The 23,780-nt window shown below is 36.7% G+C and overlaps 1 protein-coding gene across 1 annotated transcript; it reads right to left on the reverse strand.

The window, feature by feature from the left end:
- Positions 1–13,520: 13,520 nt before the first annotated feature.
- Positions 13,521–18,453, reverse strand: LOC136255567 (uncharacterized). The gene is made up of 12 exons (XM_066048360.1): positions 18,289–18,453; positions 16,892–17,056; positions 16,278–16,419; positions 15,896–16,219; positions 15,477–15,845; positions 15,209–15,420; positions 14,628–15,147; positions 14,121–14,179; positions 13,939–14,072; positions 13,765–13,803; positions 13,682–13,709; positions 13,521–13,629 (listed from the first exon to the last, which is right to left on the reverse strand). The coding sequence occupies exons 5-9, from the start codon at positions 15,685–15,687 to the stop codon at positions 14,052–14,054; spliced, it is 1,023 nt and encodes a 340-aa protein (XP_065904432.1). The 5' UTR covers positions 15,688–15,845; positions 15,896–16,219; positions 16,278–16,419; positions 16,892–17,056; positions 18,289–18,453; the 3' UTR covers positions 13,521–13,629; positions 13,682–13,709; positions 13,765–13,803; positions 13,939–14,051.
- Positions 18,454–23,780: the final 5,327 nt, after the last annotated feature.

Genomic DNA, 23,780 nt, shown 5'->3' on the forward strand with positions numbered 1-23,780 from the left:
CACCATGATGAGCTTGTACAGGCTGCTGGAGGTGTTTTTGTCCCCCTGGTGGTTGAGTCCTTGGGTTTGTGGTCTGCTGCTAGTCGTCCTGTCTTGCAGGATATTGCTTTGAGGACAACCACCAGAAGTGGCATTTCTCGTGGCCTAGCATACCGCCATCTGCTAGAGCAACTCTCTGTTTGTCTGTGGCGCCACAATTCCCGGACATTTTTACATCTATTTAGCCTGTTGCCTGGCAGTCCTTTGTGGGAGTTGAACTCTGTTTCATGCTCCCACCCCCTGCAGTTTGGCCAGTAGACTGCAGGGCTTTCTTGTTAAGGCCCCTGTCCGGGGGTTTTGCTGTGTGTATGCTGGCGGTCCATGCGGTGTTTTTGTAGGCCTGTGTAGGCTCTGTAGGTTTAGCTGTTTTTTCTTTTTTCTGCTTTTTGTCATTTATAAATTAAATTAGGTTTAACTTCTAGCTAGAGATCGGGGAGGATGGGAGTGCCATTCGGGCCGGAATAAAATTTAAAAAAAAAATAAATAAATAAATTTTAAAAAATTTAAAAAAAATTAAACTTCATCAAAGCAGGCTTTCAGTTGACTGTCGAAAAACAGTTGGCGATCACGAAAAGTAGAATCAGCTGGTGAAGGAAATGTTTGTAGTAAGAAAAAAAAGACAATTTGGACAAGGTCTGTACATCAGTGTGTTAATGTTCTATACCATATGCGTATTTTGTACCATACGCGTATGGTACATACCATATGCGTATACGCGTACGGTACAACCATACGCGTATGGTACGGAAAATCGTACCATCTGAGTATAGCTAACCTGGTATGCGTATAATATCAAGCAGAAGGTTTTTGCACTGCCGTACCTATTGACTACGCCTGATGGCACTCTGCTTTCATTTCTGTTCGGGGAAGAGGGAGGGGGGAGGAGCTAGTCTTTCTGTTCAGTGAAGATCGAGATACTTTAATAGAGCAATCATATATTTTATTATTACTATATAATTGCAAGACCTCGCACAGCGAGTATAAATGCAATATACAAATCAGATATATAGCTACAGCTAACTAATTACAATTTTACAGTTCATTTATAAGGTTGGTGATAGATGAAGCTTCAAAAGTCTCTGGTTGCAAGTTGTTCCATATAGCAGTGGAAGGAAAAAAGCTGAATTTATATGTGTCAATTCTAGTGAATGGCAGGGTAAGTTGATCTGATTATAGCTATTCTATTCTCTAGAGCTAAGATCAATTTAGCTTTACTGCGATTAAGATATAATTTACTTTACTGCATGATGCAAACCTATTTAAAATAAAGCATTCCTTAAAATAAAAGAATAATATGATATCTCGCATGACTATATATAAGTGATGAAACTGACATCTTGATTTAGGACAATATATGATAAAAACAATCATGAATTCATCACACTGTTGGCAGATCCAGTCTTGAATTGTGTTAAGTCCTGCTGATCTGGTAGGATCTGATGAAATTCTACATTGTCAAAACTAATAAAGGTCAATCATCTGGGTTGGAAGCTTTACGAAAAACATGATAACACCTAGCTGCATACAGTATAAGTCTGAAAAGTATAAATCAAAGGAAGGGGATTAAATATAATATGTCTTGATTTATACGTAGTCATTGGTGTATATCTAGCTATAACAATGTATCTCGTTGTCTGTTTAACATTTCATTTCATCAAAGCATCTGACAGTTCCACAAAATACGTGCAATAGAGCCATCACCCATATAATTATGATGGTTTATGTATAAGCACCTGTGGATTATTTTCTTGAGGTCTTCTGACTTTTGTACATATTGATTTATTGCCTCGTCCCGCTGTCTACTGCCTTATTTGTCATGGATTTCCATCTTGCATTTTTATAATAAATGACTTCATTTATCCACAGTGTAATTGATTTGAAAGTACACAAGCTGGTATACTGTATACGTTCTTTAGAATAGTTGAGTTAAAATGACCAGATTTGTGAAAAGGTACTTTTCCACACATTTTACATACCAGCAAACAAAATGGTGTAACACTTGATTCCTTACACTGATAAACTTGCTCTTAGTATCAAAATGCAGATAGATACTAGTAGCTACTGTACACTCATGGATAATTGCATGCAGGCAATTATAAGGTATATGTTCTAAAACTTACGAAACCCCAAATTTCAAAATATGCATGGGTCAAATTTTGTCTGTGAAAAAGGTACCTTTTTGCAAATCCGGTCACAAATTATCTAGTTGTTGCATAGCAACTGCACACACTGACAACGTATGGTAAATTTAAATTTTTGTTTTAATTTTTGATTTGTTAGTACACTAGCTTCCACTTAAAAATGGATATTTATGCCTGGTGGCACTAAAGGTGTGTCACAGTTGAGCAGACAATTTTAATCAGATGAGCTCGAGAAGTACAATGTATAATGATTGCTCAAACAGAGGAAGACCTGGAGAATGCTGATACAATAACATTGAGGGAGGTAGCAAAGAGATATAACTGTAGAGAAAGTAATGTTTTTAGTTTGCAAATCTGCATGGCTGTAGCTTATAGCAATATTAGACATGCTATACTATAAGACTGATGTGCATAGTAATTAATTGTGCAATAAATTTTTTTAAACTGTAGTTCTGTTCGCTGAATCTTTGCTATTGAATGAGGCATGTGCATTGCCTGCTGAGATGAAGTAGGAAAACATAACATGGCAGAGATTTTATGGTGAGTTTATGAGTTCTAATGTATAGTTCAGTAATGAATGTATATTAAGTAGCATTGTTTTATTATTGTTAAGTGCGTTGTATAGCTACTCGCTACTTACTGTCATGCTTGTGGATGGGAAGACAATGTGTTTAGCTACTCTTATCTGAATGTATACTCTTTAAAGTTAACAACATCCACATTAATTTGTGCTGTAGGTCCAGTGTGATGAATATACTATTTACAGTATGTATAAACAAGAAAAGTAAGTAAACAAGAAATTGGATCCTCAAAAGAAGAAGAGTGTACATATAGTATATAAAAATGCAAATACAGTGAGGAGCCATGTTGCACAACTGATGACACTTACGAAGTTCATTTTTCCAGTTATTAGCTTTGCACAAGCAGTATAATTCAGTTAGAACTTACTAGCTACCTACCATGCATGTTGTAATTGCTCTCCTTGCTTATTTACCCAATTCTGTTGTAAATTGTCAGTTATCCACACTTATAATTGAGTATATTATATAAGACCATCTGCATGCTTCTGATAGCTAATGTATAAAGTAGTATACATGCACAGTACCATTTATGTAAAGTTCTGCAGACAGAGTGAGATCATGTACATAAGATTTAGGTACATTAGTATAGGACTATAGTGGGTATTGCATGGGCATGGCTATTTAAGCTAGGATAAAATGCATGTGTGTGCTGATGAATAAATTTATAGTTACAGCTCAGTAGTAAGCAGATTATTGTGTTGTGTTCTAAGTTTGCTCAGCTAGAAATACTTGTAAAGACAGCCCATTGTAGCTAGGTGATGGCAAGGCTAGAAGATACTGAGAAAAGGCATAATACGCATATGGTACGTACCATACGCGTATGTCTATACCGTACGCGTATGGTACGGAAAATCGTACCGTACGCGTTACCATACGCGTATATACGCGTACGGTACAAAATACGCATATGGTATAGAACATTAATATTATAAAATAATGGTATAATGGTAATACCCTCCCGCCCGCATCATAATAATTAGAAAGGCTGGATGAGAAACTAATAATCACCGAATAGTGGCCTAACTCAGCAGATATTTAGTGGTCATACGCTTGCAAACAAACTTCACAAACAAGTATAAGAAAAAACTTGGAGTTTTAACTTAGATTAGGGACAGTGTATAATGCTGCAATATAAAGTACTGAAACAAGCTGGATCAGAGTAGTGCATAATCTCCAAATACTGTAAAACAATAAGAAGTGACTAGAATATCACTACTGTGCTAAACTCAATGCACAGTAGGGATATTCACTTCTTATTGTTTTACAGTATTTGGACATTACGTACTACTCAGATCCAGCTTGTTTCAGTACTTTTTATTGCAGCTTTATACACTGTACCTAATTTAAAACTCCAAGTTTTTTCTTATACTTGTAGGGAAAATAAATTACAGGCGCTTACGAAAACGGTTGTAACTTACCAATGGATTGAGGTATGGAGCTAACGTTTTCATCATTATGTTTGCCATGAGCAGGGGAATCAATTACTGGGTAAGTTTTCCTTTACTCACCCTTCTTCACTGCATATAAAGGTGAAATTTGTGAAGAAAAATTGATCGCATACAATCGCTTTGACATGACGTAAACAAGCATAGGGTCCGCAATCCGAAAAATCAACTTTCACAAATCAACCCCCCTACCATTGTGGGATGTTCATTGTAGTATCCCATTGCTAGATCCACCATGAAACCGGAGGCACGATTGTTGTCTTCACAGATATATCGATTTTAGTATTTCGTGAGATACAAAAATTATTATTTTTAATTTCGTGCTCTACACAAAGAACAGGATAGAACTTGCTGCTTAGCTAGGTATTATCTAGAGTTAATGTAGTTAAAAAGTACGCACAGTAATAAGCAAATGATTCACTGGGTTACCGGCACAGGGTTGCTTTCTCTTAAAAGCAGAAAACAAAACACGAATTTTCAAATTCAAACTGCCCTACCAGCCAAGATAAGAAAAGCCAACTCTTCCTCATAGTGATGTGATAAGGTTGGATGCATAGTCTGTCTATGCTGTTAGTCTGGAAAGGATCTGAGACTTCTCACCATCTGGGTGAAGAACGTCAAAATTTTCGTGCGTCATTTCAAGGGATTCTCTCAATGGTACCAAAGTGCTTTCCAGTACTTCTGATGCCACACTGGTCACTTAATTTTGTTCAGAATGATGATAAAAGATGGTTCAAAACTTTTGGTAGTAGTAGTAGTTGGTATTTCTATGATTTCATATGATGTGGTATACCAGCAGCTGGTGGGGACTATTCTACGGAACGGAACGGAACGGAATGATGGACTAAACTACGGAACGGAACGCTTTCTCAAATTGAAGCTTGCAACTTACCATTACTGAAACTGCCCTTACGAGTTATCAGTGGCACCTCCAGTGGGTGATTAAACATAAGATAAAAAGAATTAAAGGATCGATTGTGGGTTCTTGTTGGTTGTCATTAGTAACGAAGTATTAATTGTGGGATGAGCTGTATCAGTGATGTTCATCCTTGGTTCATCTACGGATATACCAAGAAGGGCACTTTATGTCAGCTGGTTTGCTCATTTTGGCTTTAGAAAACAGTCTGGGCCAGCTTTTCAAGTCATATGTCAGTGTACAAATAAAGCAAGCAGGAAGACACCGGTAACAGGAAAGAGCCAGCTGAATTAAAACTTGAAGAATTTTGTGCAGTGTGAGAGGAGCAAATATTTTGGCAAAGGGGCTATATTCTGCAAACATCATTGAATTGTATGCATGGAGTTATTAACAGCCGGTGCAGTGGACTAATGCTGTATTCAATAGTGAACTGATTTTTTTCTGTTGCACAAATTCAAGGATGTGTCTGACTGCTAACCTTGAATCAAGCCAAATGCCAAAACTCCAAGATCAACCAAATCTCAATTATAAGCCTAGCTATGCATGTGAAACCATGCCCATAGCCACCAGGCAAATGTGATTTGGACCAAGATGTGTGTGTAATTTCAATGTATCTAGTCAGACCGGAAATGGAACACTCACATTAATTACATACCACCTAAGAATCCTAGGATTTCTTAAGTGTAACATTTCACATGCTTCACTTCAAACAAAACAGGTTAAATTTGTTCATCTATTTTCAAGGGATTCCCAGTCCAGCTGCATGGTCCATGAAATTACAGTGGGATCTTACAGTGTGGGCTGCTCTGTGTTAGATCTACTCTAGAGTTGAAATTTCAAGGTAGACTGCCAATGTACCGACACTGTTGTAGTATATTTAAGTGGAGGACAAATGAATACAGTAATGCTAGATTATTTAAGTATACAAATTTTTCATAATGAAATTGATATCCCATTTTGATTTGTACCTCCACTTTGCAACATATTCAAGAACAAGAAGTTACCACCCTTATAATCTCCAACCGCTGTCATTAAATAACCAAGATCTCACCAGTCCTTGTTTTTTCCATCTACAATTTTGCTTTGGAACAATAAATTTAAAGGCTCTAATTCATATTTAGTATTTAAATCTGTAATTCACCTTGCGGTTTTACTAATTTTATTCTTCATTTCCTTTGAAGTTGTACAGTATAGGTAAACAAAGATAAATTTTCTCTCCCATCTTATTCTAGGACTGAGAAAAATTTAATTATTTGTTTACAGGCTCAAAATTGAGAAAATATAAAGCAAGTGAATTAATATTATACAGTCAGTTTGCTTTTGGATATTTAATGTCTCCAACTGTAACAAAAATTCAATGAATCCATGCATGCATCTCATCGCTGGTTGTCTGAACATTCTGCAAGTGATACCTCACTCAATCAACCATATATTCTGTTTATTAGACTGAATAAAGTCATGATCACCTAGACTTTTCCTGTCACCAGTAACTTTCTACTTAATTTCTCTGTGGATATTATGCTCTGAAACTGAAGAAATTGAGTGGTCTTCTAAACTATTTATCTTGTCAAGATCACCAGAAGCAACTGACATCCAATCAGCTACTGTATTGTAGTAACAAAACTTGCCTTGGTCATGCAATAAATGAATTGAAGAGACCTGCTTGATATATCAGGTAGTAGAACAATGCACTGCATGAAACAGCTATTAATATTTTATTATTATCCTATTCCATTTCCTGGAAGTTCCACTGATGAATGCAACTTCAGCAATGATAGCGGCTAGACAATGTTTATTATTAGTAACTGTAACATACACAATGTAGCATACATACTTTAACTTATTGATTGTAACGTGTTCTGTGATTTACATCCTAGGCAAACCAGCTGTGCTGCCTGCCTAGTAATTAATAATAATAATAATAAAAAAAAAAAAAAAAACAAGCTGTAAGTTTTGATTCAGAAAGCATTCCATTCTGTAAAATAGACCCCATCCTGGATTCAACTCACTACTCAGGCTAAGATAACTGACATTATGTAGTCCACTATTCTGTTAATGAATCATTGATGTTCACACAATATAGCCTCCTTGAGGTATCTGAATGTTTGCTTTTCACACACTGCACAAATTCCTTTAGATTCTGTTTAGCCTGACAGAGTTGATTCAGCTTGTCACCATACTTGTTTCCTTTGTAGTGTAGCTACATACTATGCCTATTAGAAAAGCTGAGCCCCAGATTGTACATTCTAAAGTCAAAGTAAGCAAAAACAACTCCATATTAGCAAAAAAAGTCATGCATTAAGTTCCCTACTTGATACATCCGAAGATAAACAGCAAGAACCCACAATCGATCCTTAAGTTCGTTTTATCTTTCTTGGGGTACGTTTGTTTACCAGCTGGAAGTGCCACCGATAACTTGTACAGCAATGGTAAGCTGCAAGCTTCAATTTGAGAAAGCATTCCATTCCGTTCCGTTCCGTTCCGTTCCGTTCCGTAGAATAGACCCCACCCACCAGGAGCTCCATCCAGCTCGAATCAAAAATGAAAGATTTTGTGCATTTTCCGGTTTGTTTTGGGATGTTTTGAAGCATAATGGTGATGTAGGGTGATCTAGTGAAGATTCAAAGCTGCTGTGGAGCGTGAGAGGTGAAGTCAAATTTGGACGATTTTGCTGCCTCCCTTGATGCATAGCTTAGAGCGAGGAGTGGAAGCTGTGGATGAAACAATGATTGACAACCGCTCATATCAAAACATATGTATGGGATTTGTCAAATCAAGCATTTTCAGGTGGTCAACATTAAAAGTTTTCAAACACTGGGTTAAAACCTTTAAAATTTAAGAATTATACATTAAATAAATCTAATATCTGTTTAATATCCTTTTTGAAACCTCAACTTGGTAAAACAGGCTGATCATAAAATCTCATCATTCCTTGTCATTTGTTGTCCAATACAAAATACATGTATTTTACACTACACGCAAAAACATTAATTTACAACCTTTAACTCACACAATTTCTACAGCACACCATACAATAAAAGAAAGCCCTTGAATTTCTCTATCCAATTCCGACCGTACAAATGGGAAAATGTCGCCATAGCGACAGTTATTTACTGCTGATGATGACATAATACGCGCTCCATACATTAACCTATTGGAAAATTTAATTATCCCGCCAGGAAAATCCCAATTTACAAGTTGTTATCCTCAACCAAATTCGCTAAATTTGGTATCATTCTACGCAGCGAAGGATGCTTAATAAGACTCCGACCGTACAAATTGTTAAACAGGTTAGTTTATAGAAATATGTTTAAAAACACGTGTTTTTACGGCATTCTGAACACGTAAATTTCGCGGTACAAGGCTCCTTTCTAGCTTCCCCTTCGTTACTACACAAAGAATTTATACATGAATCGAATCGCCTTTCATCAAGGAATCTGATAAACCAAACTTCGTGTCTGTCAACCAAAGTACGCGGAAGTTATGGCGCCTTGTTTAGAGGACGGTGTTATTTTATATCAAACGGGCGTAACCCATTCGGAAATCCGGAATATCTTACACAAGTTTTGATATGTATTGCCAAACGTTCAGGGACATCTTTTGCCATAGTTTTAGTCTATAATTGATGATTGTTGTGGCTGCAGAAGCGCTGGAAATGGCTAGAAAGCGCGACACAATTCTTTGATGTTGCAGAAAATTTTGACGCTCGTCACCCAGATGGTGAGAAGTCTCAGATCTTTTCCAAACTAACAGCATAGACAGACTATGCACCCAACCGTATCGAAACACTATGAGGAATAGTTGGCTTCTCTTGCCCTGGGTGGTAGGGCAGTTTGAATTCGAAACTTTGTATTTCTTTGGCTGTTTTTTCAAAGAAAGCAACCCTGTGCCGGCACCCAGCAAATCATTTACTTATTTCTGTGCGTGCTTTTCAACTACAACAACTCTGGATACAATTTGGCTAAGTAGCAAGTTTCATCCGGTCCTTTGTGTGGAGCACGAAATTTTAAAAATAAATCTTGCATCTTGTGAGATACTGAAAATGATATTTCTGTGAAGACAACAATCGTGCCTCCGGTTTCATGGTGGATCAAGCAATGGGATACTACAATGAACATCCCACAATGGTAGGGGGATTGATTTGTAGAAGTTGATTTTTCGGATTGCGGACCCTAACAAGCACTAATAACTTACATATCATTGGGTCTACTGCAACGAAACAAAGATTTTCCAACTCCTCTTGAGCAGGCGAATAAGATGATAGGGTAAACCACCAATGTCCAACCACCATCGGTTCGGACGTGATTTTTCTTTAAACCTGCATAAACTCTTGCATGCAAAATTTCAGACCTGCAGCTTTCTTCGTCTGGCTGCAGGAGCTGCAAAATGACCTGTCCAAATGTTCTCAATTCTCGGACAAAAATATCTATTATCGGTCGAGTGGCACTGCTCTTAATGCTTGAAGCTGATCACGTCTTTCTGTGCTTGATATGAAAGAGTAACTCTTATACTCTGTCACGGAAAAATCGGTCCGGGTAAAATTGGTCCGGCCGGACCAGTTTTGGAAGCTATAAGTGGTCAGGCCGGACCAAATTTAGTCTACCAAAATTGGTCCGGCTGGACCGATTTTGGTATCCAAAATTAGTCCGGCCTGACCAATTCTGGTCCGGCCACGGGCTTGCTCAGTATATATAGGTGAGACTATACGCGCAATCGCGGACCGGCTTACATCATAGACCTGGCCGCTTAGTGCGCGTGCCAGAGACGGCGGAGAAGGATAACTTGCAATGGTGTAGCTACCATGTAGGCAGGTGAGGCAAGTGCCTCACCAAAATTTTGGTAGTTGCATGACTGAGAAACAGCTCATTGAACACTTATATTAGCAATTAAATAATAGTATTGAAGCATTAGCATTTAACTTGTGATTTATAATTCAACTTACCTCCTGTATGATTAGTAAGAGTCTATTCTAAAAGGGCTTCTGAGGATTAGAACAGAAATGGTCAAGTTAGATTGAGATCGACATACTCTAATAGAGCAGTCACCCTAATAAAGCAGTCACCCTTATAGAGTAGTTATACCCTATTAGAGCAGTCCCCCTAATAGTCATCCTATCCAGGGCGGTCGACGGGGGGGTGGGGAGGGGGGAACTGGGGCAAAATGCCCTGGGTCCCAGGCTCCAGGGGACCCCACTGTTCTACCATAGAAAGATCGAAATACTCTAATAGAACAGTCAGGCAAATTTTCAGTTGTAGTATAATTACTCTAGCAAGCTGTTAAAATTGTCTCAGATTCAATTTCAGAGATGTATTTTTCAAAAAAATTCTCAGTAGGGAATAGAGTAACCACCAGTCCAATAAAATTATCAACAAAATGCTACTGAAAAATGCTACTGAAAACACTCTCAAATTCAATTTCAGAGGGTCTAATTTTCAAAACTCTCCTGTGGGAGCATGCCCCCAGACCCCTCTACATTAAAATTGGTATACTTCGCATGCAAAGCACACTAAGGTGTAATTACTGGTATAATAGGGCCCCATATTCTTTTTTTTGGCCCTGGCCTCTTGAATTCTTTCAGCAGCCCTGATCCTATCACAACAGTTGTAGCTTTGCTACACTGCTGAAATCACCCTCCATGTAGTCTAACTTCAGATGACCTAACTTATGTCCACAGATCAGAGCCCCCTAGCTATTCTATAATAATATACATGTTAAAGTGTGTGGAGTGTACTCTAGTGCATGCATCATTTTAAGGCTACCATAAAGCAATGCCAAGTCTGCCTCAAATTTCTGGCTATGCCCTTTACTTGATGATGTTAATGTTTCAGATCACATGATTATTAAGCTTCAGATCCATGATCATTAAGCTGTTTATGGAGCCTGCTAGCTAGCTACATATTCAGCCATGGATTATAGTTACATCGCACACTAGTTTTTCACTCACCATTGTAGCTATATAGCTATGCATACCAATTTTTAAAGTTGTGCCACATGCATAGCTATGTTGCTATTGTTTAGATGTTTTACTATTACAAACTATATAGTTCTGTATGCATGTTCTTGCATAATTGTGACTTGAGCTATCACTTCAGCGGTGTTTTTTGGGGGAGGGGTGCATGCATGCATGGATTACTTTTATACCATCAATAGCATGTGTAAAATCAATGAACAGTTTGACTGTGATAAAGTTTTAAGATCATATGCAGCAGACAATAATAATAGTACAGCTGTAACCCTCAGGTACACAAAACAAACCACGTCTTACACATCTATAAAATGACTAGTTTTATTTATGCTAGAGAAGCATTCTAAGCAATGGAATGCTTTGCTCTTAATATCATCTAGTTTAACACCAGCACACTTTGTGTGGCTCCAGGATTTGCATTTATCACATTTTACCTGTGGTGGATAGCTATATATAACATAGAGTGTGCATGGCCAAAGAACTCACTCACCCAATCATTATAATCTGGATGGCTTACACTGGTATCACCTGCTCCACACATCATACATCTTTCACGCATATCTGCTACAGAATGGAATTATAGTATACAAACTATATAGATGCATGTAGTTGTATTTACTTGAATATGACAGCAAAGTGATTCCAATATTCTCACGGGCTTTGTCAACATTTAAACATCTTAAGGTTACGGGATACTGTAAACCCCACATGTACACTATTGATCATTTTTCATGATTAGGGGTTTGATTTTTCTTAATGCATTGTTATCAAATATTTATGCATTCTTAACTTCTCATAAATCGACATGGAATTCAAATGTTGTTATGGAAACATGAGTTGTCCCCATGCCAAACAGTGAAAACTGTGAACCAAAAATCAGACCAATGAAGAACCATGAGAACTTACTAACAATTCTAAGGTTTGAAGAACATCACTTGTGAGGGACTGACAAGAGGATTTGTGAATAATGTGTATAGTTGCTGAAATATGACTACAATATGGCCTAAAGCAAGACACTGTGGTCACAAAATTAATTTTTAAATTGATATCACAAGCACTAGAAACATTATTTCTAACAAATGGCTCCATCAGGACCTAGACAAGAAGCCAGACTAGTAGTCTGTTTATACAAAATGTTAACAACTAGTTTGACAGTCCTGATTTTTGGTTCAGGAAAATATCGCCATTAGTCAGCAAAACTACGCATGCGCTTACAGGTGCGCCAGTTGCTAAGTGTGTTGTATCTATGTTATCTTGTACTGTTACGTGTGTTTTCTTGTACCTTGTAACTGTCCAGTCAGCACACTATTATTCTCCCAACAATTTAAGCCTGTTACCAGCTGATACAAAACACAACAACACCAAGCCCGCCTTAATTACGTAATAAAATTTTTTGTTTGACAGTCGCTCACTATCCCGTAACCTTAACTGCGTTTTATTGATTTTCCCTGAATTTAGCTGTTCAGCCATCTAAACATGTACAGTACAAGGCGGAAATGACACTAGCTTTAATGTATACCTTTAAGCAGTAAACTCCGCAGCTACAACCATCATATTGAACACGTTTTTCCAATCTAAATTTCTCTATGTTGATCTTATCTGTCCCCAAGAAGTTGTTTCTTGTCTTGAAATATTTCCTATGTATAGTATAAAAAACTGTCGTTCATTATAATGGAAAACTAACTTCAATGCACCAAAAGTCCCACGAGCAGAATGGCTTGATCTAGATGGGTTCAGATGGTAAAAGATTTTTGCTTCCAGATCTATTGCCTACATGATTTATGACAAATGCACATATGTATATAGCTGCATGCACTACAAATTATGAACTTACAACGAATATCCAATGATTGGTGCCTTGGTTGTAGGTTGTACAAACCTGCAAGCATCTTCTTTGTAGTTAATACCTCCTACATGTGACATAATGTATATAGTTGTAGTGGACTTTTGTATGAGTTACAATATACCTTTGACAATAAATGTGAAGAAATGTTGACAGCAGCACGGTTAATTATAGCTGTCAATGAAAATGTTCCAATGATATAACAATTCCCGTGTATGTTTACTATCAGTCGAAGGTATCCATTGACAATCTTTTAGTTGGACATGTCAAATAATCAACATGACTCTATATTATACCTAACCTCATCATTGATATAAGTTCTAGGCTTCAATGTATGGAAACTTCCATGGTGTATGGTAAAACTACCAATTCTTGCCTTCACTACATGACATGACTGCCCTTTTAAAATGCTTTCCAATTGTTTCTGTTATTAAAGCAAGCACATACAACAATATGCAATATATACAAGAGCATTATAATAAACTTGTATGCATATACATAAGCTAGAAACTACGTATTAGACATGAAATTTAATGTTAAAGTATACATAACTTTTTAGTTGTTGTTGGAAATGTAACACCAATAGATACCTTAGAACTAGTTGAGATAGCTGTAGTGGTAGACTTGTCTGGGACTGCTGTAGTTGTAGGCATAGCTGTAGAGGTAGAGTTCACTGGGATGGTCGTAGTTTTAGCTATACTGGTGGTAGAATTTACTGGGATGGTAGTAGTGGTAGAATTGATCAGGATACCAGTAGTGACATGGCCATAAGCATCACACTGTAATTTTTATGGTTACAATAGCAATAATGTGAATGATCATAATTATGAATACCTTTGATTTCTCTTGCACATCCATTTCAACATTATCTGTCTAAATAACGAAAATAAAATTGGTTGAGTGAAGTTGAATTCTAGAGCATGTATACTGTGTGCATATTAGCTACTATACATAAAGTTGGCAATGGTTATGAAGGGGTAGACTGGCTTGTATAACAATTACGCATACCTTGAGAAGTTTACGTTTTCTCTTCCTAGGATTTTGTTGCCTTGCCACATTGTCATCATCTGAAAATTGAAGTTTTCTTTTACATTTACTGATGCCTGTTGGTAAATCCAATATTAATGCAACATGTTCCTTTCCTAGGTAAGGTGATACTTAATGCATGCATCATAATACCACACATTTACCTTGCGATGCTTCACAGCTAACACTTTTGTCGAAAGCAGGAATTTTGGATATGGGCTTACTACATGATGTACAAACAATGGGGGTATAAACATATTCTCAATATTCCATTATCTCAGCATACATACATACATATGCCAGTTCAATCACAAAAGTATTCAGACAAGATGAATTGAAGCTTACACTTGAAGAATATTAAAATTTACAGGAACTTTTCAGGAGCTGTTCAGGAAAGTCTATATAGGAAATTCTGCGCTGTACTGAAACTTTCTTGTTCAGGAAATTTTAAAATTCTTTGAGTGTTATATTCACAAAATTATACAGAACTTCAGTCAAGTACTCTAATCATATTATACTAAAAAGTACAGCTGGCATCAAAATAGAGCAGTTATAATTAGTTGTACATGCTCCAATATTTAAGGGCTGAATAATTGAAGTCCTACTATGTATACCCCCAGATTAAGTTATCACTACATAATTATATATATGCACACTGCAAAATCGTGTACCTTTAGAACACACCGCTGGAAATTGTACAATAGGTGATAGGAGCTTTCTATCTTTAAAGAACACTGGGAGAAATCCACCTGGTTTAATAGGTGAGCTAGCATCTGCTGGTTCATTGTAATTTCTGCCCACTTCATACAAAGAGTGATCCAGTGAGAGCCCATGTTGGTCAATAAATCCAATATTTCCTTGAGATATAGTATTGTGAATGATAGAATACGAGCCATCATGATTTCCTCGAGCTCCTTGCATTAAACTTCTAGAGCAGATAGAATTGTCCTTTCTCCCCACTTCATAGAAAGAGCGATCTAGGGAGAGGCTGTGTTGGTCAATAAATCCAATATTTCCTTGAGATATAGTATTGTGAATGATAGAATACGAGCCATCATGGTTTCCTCGAGCTCCTTGCACTGACTTTCCAGAGCAGACAGAATTACTGTTTACAGATTGATTGTCAGATTGAGATTGGTTACTGTCACGATTCTTTAAAGAGCTGTCACTGTCTTGTTCGGAATCCGGTCCCTATATACATACATGCACATTAAACAAAAAGTATGCACAACCCTATATTATAGCAACTTACATAATGTATAGGAGATAAGTACTGCTTAAGGTGGGCACCGTTTATCCTAGTGATCTCATATGAACTATCTGCTGCCTTCAAAGAGTACAGTCCTCGACCCAAGCATTTGGTAATGGTGTAGGGACCTCTCCACTTGTAATCTAACTTTCCTCCCTTCCTTTTCTTTCGATTAAAATCTTTTACCAACATGTTAGCTCCAACTGAGTAACAACCTATGCAAACAAGTGAAGCAAAATGGATCATCTAGAATGCAACAATTGTAGCCCACCTGGTTTAAAATGTCTTTTATCATATTGCAATTTCTGCTTCAGCTGTGCTTTTGCTATGTTATCCTTAGCTGCTTCAAGCACCATTTCATGCACTTCTCTTGCTTCATCGAAAGGGTAATCTCCAGCTTTATTGTAGTCATCTAAAAGTACTTCTGTATCCTTCTTTTCTACATCAATATCAATTGGAAGCAACGGCTTCCTTCCAAACATCAACTCGAATGGTGTATAATTAGTTGAGTCATGCCGTGCAGTATTGTATGCGAAAACGCATGTGTCAAGGTACGCTTCCCAGGAATTTTTTTTTCCTCTACTAACTTTACAAGCATGCTTTGCAGAGTTTGATTAAATCTTTCATCCAGACCATTTGCCTATTATTATATAGACAAATAAACATAGCTAACTACATGAATGGAGTTACCTGTGGATGATAAGCTGTCGTTAAAAGGTGTTTAATGTTCAACTTCCTCATCAGATCAGAATTTAATTTGTTATTAAATTCTGACCCTAGATCACTTGTTACAAGCTTGGGAATACCCATTCTCATACATGTATAAAACCAGACAAAATAATACATGCAAACTGTACATAAAACAAATACATATTGAGCATATTACCTATTATATTGCACGTATGTATACCTTAAACAAGCAGCTGCAAACTTCAACAGCACTTTTATTAGGTGTTGCAAATGCTTCAACCCACTTTGTACAATAGTCACTGGTAGTCAAGATATATCTATTTCCTATAAAATAATGTGCCATGTAACTACACAGCTATTATAAATAAGCAGCCGGCTGTACCTGCAGGGGATTTATAAGCAATAGGTCCTATAAAGTCAATTCCTATATGGTGCCATGGTGACTTCACTGGTACTGGATACATCTTTGGAGATACAATATCTAGCTTCCTGTTCATTCTTTGGCAAACATCACATCGTTTCACCTATAATAATACAAGTTTGACTGGCTTTGTAAGATACTGAAGACTGATTCCATGATTTCTAGATATACAAGTTCAAGATATAGCTAGCTATCTGCATACATATACACTGCATGTAGTCCACTATACATACACTTTTACTGTATCATGTGCATAATAGAGATTGCCTATATATGTTTAAAATCCTGATAGAATACACAGCTTAACAGCTACAACCTTATAATAATCAACCATAATGCAACCACTAAAGAAGCTTTATAAGTAAATTTGGAATGAGTTGTTGTATATTATCATCATTAAGCACATCATATGGCACAAATGCTATGTGTGAGATATTTCAAGTAGGTACTATAGGCTTTGAATGGATAATTATAGTTATTGTGAAGCGGTTTAACATGCTAATTTGTTAGACTCTTGTTTCAGCAATCAAAATATTGTACCCTATAGTATTAGAAGTAGCTAAATGGGTACTCACCACCTCTTCTATATCCTTTGTCATGCCATACCACGTGAACCTTTCTGTTACCCTTGACATAGTTTTCTTATAGCCCAAATGGCCAGATGTAACATCACTGTGACAAGCTTTGATGATTCTTTGCTGCTCTTCTGTATTTCTAATGTACCTCACTTGAACATCACTCTATATAGTATACATAAACATGTGAAAAAATAGTATAGCTGTTTCATTAATAAATTCACTGTATAGCTATATACTGCACATGCATGCACAATAGCTATTATGATCTATAATATCTCGCTACACTGTGAGCTAACTGTTTAATTACAGGAGCGGATCCAGAAGGGGGGCTATGGGGGCTGAAGCCCTCCTTCACTTTTAAATTGTACTTGATCAGGACCACAATGAATTTTTTTGTCTTAGCATAATAGTGTCACTAATAATAAAAATACACCTTAGAACTATCTTTCCAAGGCATTATCATCGGATTTGTGTTAAATATTATGCAACAAGGGCCTGAATCAGCCATTGGCAGTGCACAAGATTGAGATACTCTAATAGAGCAGTCACATAACTACTCTAATAGAACATGCATTCAGCAGAAACATAAAAGTTGGTTCTGTTATGGAATTTATTCAAATCTATAAGATGTACCTACACATAATGAAGTGCATTGGTCTATTTCAAAAGCCTTCAATAACTAGTATAGTATAATTGCCGTATAAATAGAAATATACCTTAAGTGGACACATGTACCACAGAAAATGCTCTCAGATTCTATCTCAAATCTCAAAATTTTCCAGTAGGGCTGGGCATGCTACAAGACCTTTCTGATAGTCTGTGCTATAGCTAATGATTATAAAATCTTTTAAATTACAAATACCTATAATCGGCTATAATAATACAACCCCTACCTTTGAAGTACCAGACAAGTCTATTTCAGTTCTACAAAGCTATAGGGCAGATAAAGGGAAAAAATATTGCCCTGCATATATAGGATGGAAGATTTATGCACCCTCTTACATTGTCTAAAATTTATGATATATAAGTAAGCATTATATGCTGAAATCAGTGTTACCAAATTGCAGTGTTTTGGCATGTATTTTTCAAAATTTTCCTGTGGGAGGCATGCCTCCAGATGATGCACCCTCTTACAATATCCAAATTTTAACAAAAGGTATAGGATATAATGATATAATTAAAAGGACACTGAAATAGTTACAAACATGCATGCAGAAAGGATTTTATGCAATGTTACCAAATTGCAGTATTATGGCATCTATTTTTCAAATTTTCCTGGGGGGGGGGGGGGGGGGCATGTCCCCAGCTCCAGCATGCGAGTGTCATCAGACAAATACTTCAAGTTAGCTCCCCTCCTTTATAAATCCTATAGGTCCGCCTCTGAATTAACTAACCGTTCCTTTCCTTTTCTTATTTAAGTACATCTCTCCATCAATGATAGTAAACTTTGAGGCTTTCTTCCTGATGATTCTTTTACAGTTCTCAGAAGTTCCGTCCGCATAACATTTCTCTGTGACGTAGAGGTAAACTTTATCCAAGAGCTCTTCTTCGCCAGTATCCGCCATTATGTCATCACCTTAGAGCCAGCTCGCGAGATAGAATATTAGCTACACAGTAAAAATAAACTAGTGAACGTCACTACTAAATGTAGTGAACGTCACTACTAATGTCTGCCACAATGCTCACTATTTTTGTGTAGTGACGTTCACTACTAATTTTGTAGTGAATGTCACTACATTGACAACCAAGTAGTGACGTTCACTGCAAAAAGTAGTGACGTTCACTACAAAAAGTAGTGAACGTCACTACTAAAAGTAGTGAGTATTGTGGCAGAGCAATTCACTACTAAATTTTTACAGTGTAGCTATATAGAGTCCGCTCTCTTCGCTGAGTATACGTTGCAGCTAAAAGGAAATGCCGGCCACTTCGCTAGAATTTCGCTGAACACGTGTGCACATACTGCACCATAGTGCACTTTTTTTATCTCGAGAAATAGCTAACTATCATTCCTCAAAAGGCATCAAAGTGAGCATCAAAGCAAGCATCAAAGCTATGGACATCGAGTCAAGTGTGTGCCGACTGTTATAGCTACATTTGGCCAGCGAATTTGCATTTAACCCAGCCCGGACCAGTTTTGGTCAGGGCGGACCAATTTTGGATGCCAAAACTGGTCCGGACGGACCAAATTACGTCAACCAAAATTGGTCCGGCCGGACCGATTTTTTCCCCGGACCGATTTTGGCGTTACAACTCTCCAAATATATGCAGATATTTGGCTTACTCCTTATTGACTGTGAATTACAAAGTTCCAAAGTCACCTCTGTTGTACAATCTTAAATTCTGCCACATGTGAAACTTGTGCAAATCAAATAGTCACCTATATCGAATCCAAAGCTATTTTTTATGAACATTGAGAGCATCAGTTACCCTTCAATAGTAAATAGATACATGCACCTTAATTTTTGCCCAAATATATAGGCTTCTCTGACAATAGCAGCCTAGCTACTGCACCCAGCATACATACACACAATTCAAATCCATTTAAATGGGGTTTTGACTATCCCCTGTCTTAAAAATGTCAAAAGTTTCTCTGCAAAATGTCCAGGACATTAGCCAGATCGAAATACTCTAATAGGGCAGTCAATTACCCTAATATAATGGTCAGCCAATGTATTATCACATGTAATCAGTATTTAAGCATTGTGATCAACTAAATTCACATATTACCAGTCTTATTGAAGTGAATATACCTGAGAATGGCCCTTAGATTTCTAACTGTTCCAATTGTATAATACGTGACTGTTCTATTAGAGTGTTTCGATCTGGCTAATGTCCTGGACATTTTGGAGAGAAACTTTAGATATTTTTAAGATAGGGGATAGTCAAAACCCCATTTAAGTGGATTTGAATTGTGTGTATGTGTGCTGGGTGCAGTAGCTAGGCTGCTATTGTCAGAGAATCCTAAATGCAATGTAGCTATTTGGGTAAAAATCAAGGTTCGGTAATCGTGCATGTACAGTATATATTTACTATTGAAGGGTAACCGATGCTCTCAGTGTTCATAAAAAATAGCTTTGGATTCGATATAGGTGACTATTTGATTTGCACGAGCTTCACATGCAACCGAATTTAAGATTGCACGACAGAGGTGACTTTGGAACTTTGTAATTCACAGCCAATAAGGAGTAAGCCAAATATCTGCATAAATTTGGAAAGTATAAGAGTTGCTCTTTCATATCAAGCACAAAAAGACTTGATCGGCTTCAAGCATTACAAGCAGTGCCACTTGACCGATAATACATATTTTTGTCTGAGAATTGAGAACATTCGGACAGGTCACTTTTGGAGCTCCTGCAGCCAGACGAAGAAAGCTGCAGGTCTGAAATTTTGCATACAAGAGTTTATGGCCTAGACCTCTCCAAAAGCATAGCAAGAGCAAAAGTTTTCTTTGCAGGTTTAAAGAAAAATTGCGTCTGAACCGATGGTGGTCAAACATTGGTGGCTTACTCTATCCAGGTTTTTATTGTTAGTCCCTTCCTTCACTAAGTAAGAGGGGTTAAAAAATTTACAGAATTTTTTCAATAATAAGCAAGTATTTCACCCAATGTATTCAATGCTTTATACTGTTAATTTAGGCTTGTGCGATTATGTCCCTTTATACAGATCCGGTCACAAATAGGAATATACTCACAAAAGCACCAATATTATGTATTTTACAACATGATTTTTGCTGTTCTACCTGCCTGCTGACTTGCCTCACCACAGTCAAAGAGCTAGTAACTAAATCATGCATTGTATACCCTTAACAATCCAAGTTGGGAATATGTCGTTTGGGGTTCTAACAAATGTCCATTCTTTGCGGTTTTCCTTATCTCTTATTTACAATTCTTTTCATCACCACCTCTTCTTCATGTGAGGAACCATACTGAGGCATGAACTCTTACTTTCCTTGTAGATGCATAATACAGACAGTACAAAGAATTATTTGACTATATTTTCATTAAAGGTAGTGGTAGCTGAACATATTCTATATCACTACAAAAGTTTAACATTGTTATCGTGTCCCTAAACAACTTTTCAACTTTACCTGAGACCAGGCTACTATGAACAACTAGATTGAATACCCTATTAAAGCAGCCACCCTAATACAGCAGTCATGGAAGTGATCAAGGTAAAAGTTAAATACTTTTGTGTGCTTTGAGACTGACAATGCTTTAGCTTGACTAGAGAACTTTCTCAGTGGATTAAATGGTAAAGTTGTATTGAACAACACTCATTAAGGATTGAATACTTTGTTACAATACTTCAACGATATTCCTAACTGATACTGATTGGCTAAATCAAGTTACACGGTACATAACCTACAAGGATAATGCTTTTAAGCTGAACAACAGATAAATTAATACTTCCAAGCTGGGAACATACAACAAGTTAAAACTGTTGCTAAAAGACTAATGAGAGTTTGATGGTGAAGTTCATGCAATACAATAAGCAACAAATAAGAAACACAACATTCAGTAAACTTAGCACTCTATTAATGCTTTTAATGGATTTAATAATTTAACGGGAGACTAGAAAAACTGTTTTTCAGTAGTGTCCTACAAATAGCATATTAAGAAACATACAAAGCTATTACATAACGCACTAAGTACCTGTTGCTGATCTTGGTGAAAACTCTGATACTGCTACTTCAATCTCAATCAAGATATTTTTTATTTCATAATATGATAAAGCAATCTTAGTTGTAACAAAATGAGATGCTTCTAAGTTAGTAAAGTTGTTACTAGTAAAATTAACCAACAGACCTGTGGCAATAACAAAATTGACTAAAATAATGTTCTAAGTTAACCAATATTGTGACCTGTTGTATCAATAATTTGGCCAATAGCTGTGGTAATGTGTCCTGGTTCAACATCACTTGGAGATGAAGGAATAATAGTAAAGTTTAGGTCAAATGTTTCTAATCCTTCTCCAATGTTGTCTTTGATTACTGGTACATCAATTCTAGTACTAGTAGTTTCAGCAATGAAGGTGGCAGTGATAGGAGAAGAAGTGTAGTCCACTCCATTACCTGATCAGACAACACTAACTAACTAGTCAGTATAGGACACACATCTCTTACCCTCAGCAGATAATGGTGACTGGTCAGATGGTATCACATTTACACTTATGTCACTAACAGATGTTCCTCCTTTCAGCAATAACATTACAGGAATCAAACCAAAAGAGTCATCAGTTGGTTCAGAGCCATTGAAATTTTGTTGAGCAAACTCAATTGTTAATTCTACAAAATTAGAAACATCACACATATAGTTTGCTACCTGTTACTTACTTTCATTATCTATAATTGTTAAAAGAAATGTAGCATTGGAGACTGTGAGAGTAAAACTTTCATCACCCTCCAATATACTATAGTCATTTATTGGAATATCAAATGGAACACTGATCTGTCCAGCAGTGAACGTGACAGTATATGGTCCAGAATCATAATCAACACCTCCTCCTGTAATATTATTACTACTATTAACATTTTGTGATGATGTTACTCCACTTACTAGTGGAAGTATTTGGAGGGTAGGGAGTATCAGTAATTTGTACAGTAATATTAGTTGATGATGGTTTACTGAGAACTAGTACAGGTTGTGCTGGTCCATCACCTTCATCAACACTGTATGTTGACCGACTGAAGCTCAAATTGATAACTACAAAATTATAAGTGCAGAACAGTTCCATGTATTTGGTAGACAGCAAAATGTGTGGAAAATGTCAAGTCATTGATATATGCATAGCATAATTTATAGATTGGTGTTTATTTAAGTGGTGTGGTCTGGATGTGATTAATTGAGAACAACAACTAATTTAATCCTGATTTGTACACTTTGTTCAATATAACCTTCAACACAGACAACCAATTATGCTATAGTTAGGGACCCGCCGATTATGCTCATTATTTTACCTATTATGCTATGCTGCACTGCTCAAAATTTTGCCTATTATGCTTAAATTAATGCTCAATATTTACCTATTATGCTCAAATTATGCTCAATATTTATATCTCAGTTCCCATGTTTTTCTAGTACTTTATGGGAAACAGTAAGTTGCTGAAGCACAGCTCTAAATCCTTGCTTGTCAAATTGCATGTCACAGAGGAGATCAATATACTCTAATAGAACAGTCAGTTGTCTGATTATTCTCTGACTGTTCTATTAGAGTATATCGATCTTTTTCTGTGATATGTATTTTGATAAGCAAGAATTTATGGTAGTGCACAAGTGTTGTGCCTATTATGCTAGCATTATGCTCAATGCTTTCAGGCACCTATTATGCTCATTATTATGCCAGCATAATCGGCGGGTCCCTAGCTATAGTCATATCTGCAAGTGGAAAATAAAAAAATTTCTATTATTAAATTAATATAAACGTGAACTAGGAATCCAAGCAATAAAAGTAGCGATGAATGATGGTATTACAGCATAGCTCTGTGAGAAAATTCCTACAATGGCATGTTGTAACAATGATTTTGTTCAATACCAAACAAAGTAAGGATTTTCCCATCAAGCTATGCTTTTTTCACTACTTTTTATCACTTGAATCCCTATTTCATTTAAAAATTAAATTACTAGTTTATTTGATTTGTTGTTATAGCATACAGCTATACACATGTGACTGTTCTATTAGGGTGTCTGATGCATTAGAATGTATCGAGACAGCCTTTCACCTACCCAAGGGGCATGTCATTATTCCATTATGTACATTGTGCTAGCATTATAAATACAGCTTGACTATTAGTAAGAGGTATAGTCATTATGATCGTGTAAATAGATTGATAAGGTGAATGGTCCCACATTCAATTGTTATTAATCTGCTAATGGGGGTAGTCTCGATC

Source organism: Dysidea avara, chromosome 5 (assembly GCF_963678975.1).
Source record: "Dysidea avara chromosome 5, odDysAvar1.4, whole genome shotgun sequence".
Classification (NCBI taxonomy): Eukaryota; Metazoa; Porifera; class Demospongiae; order Dictyoceratida; family Dysideidae; genus Dysidea; species Dysidea avara.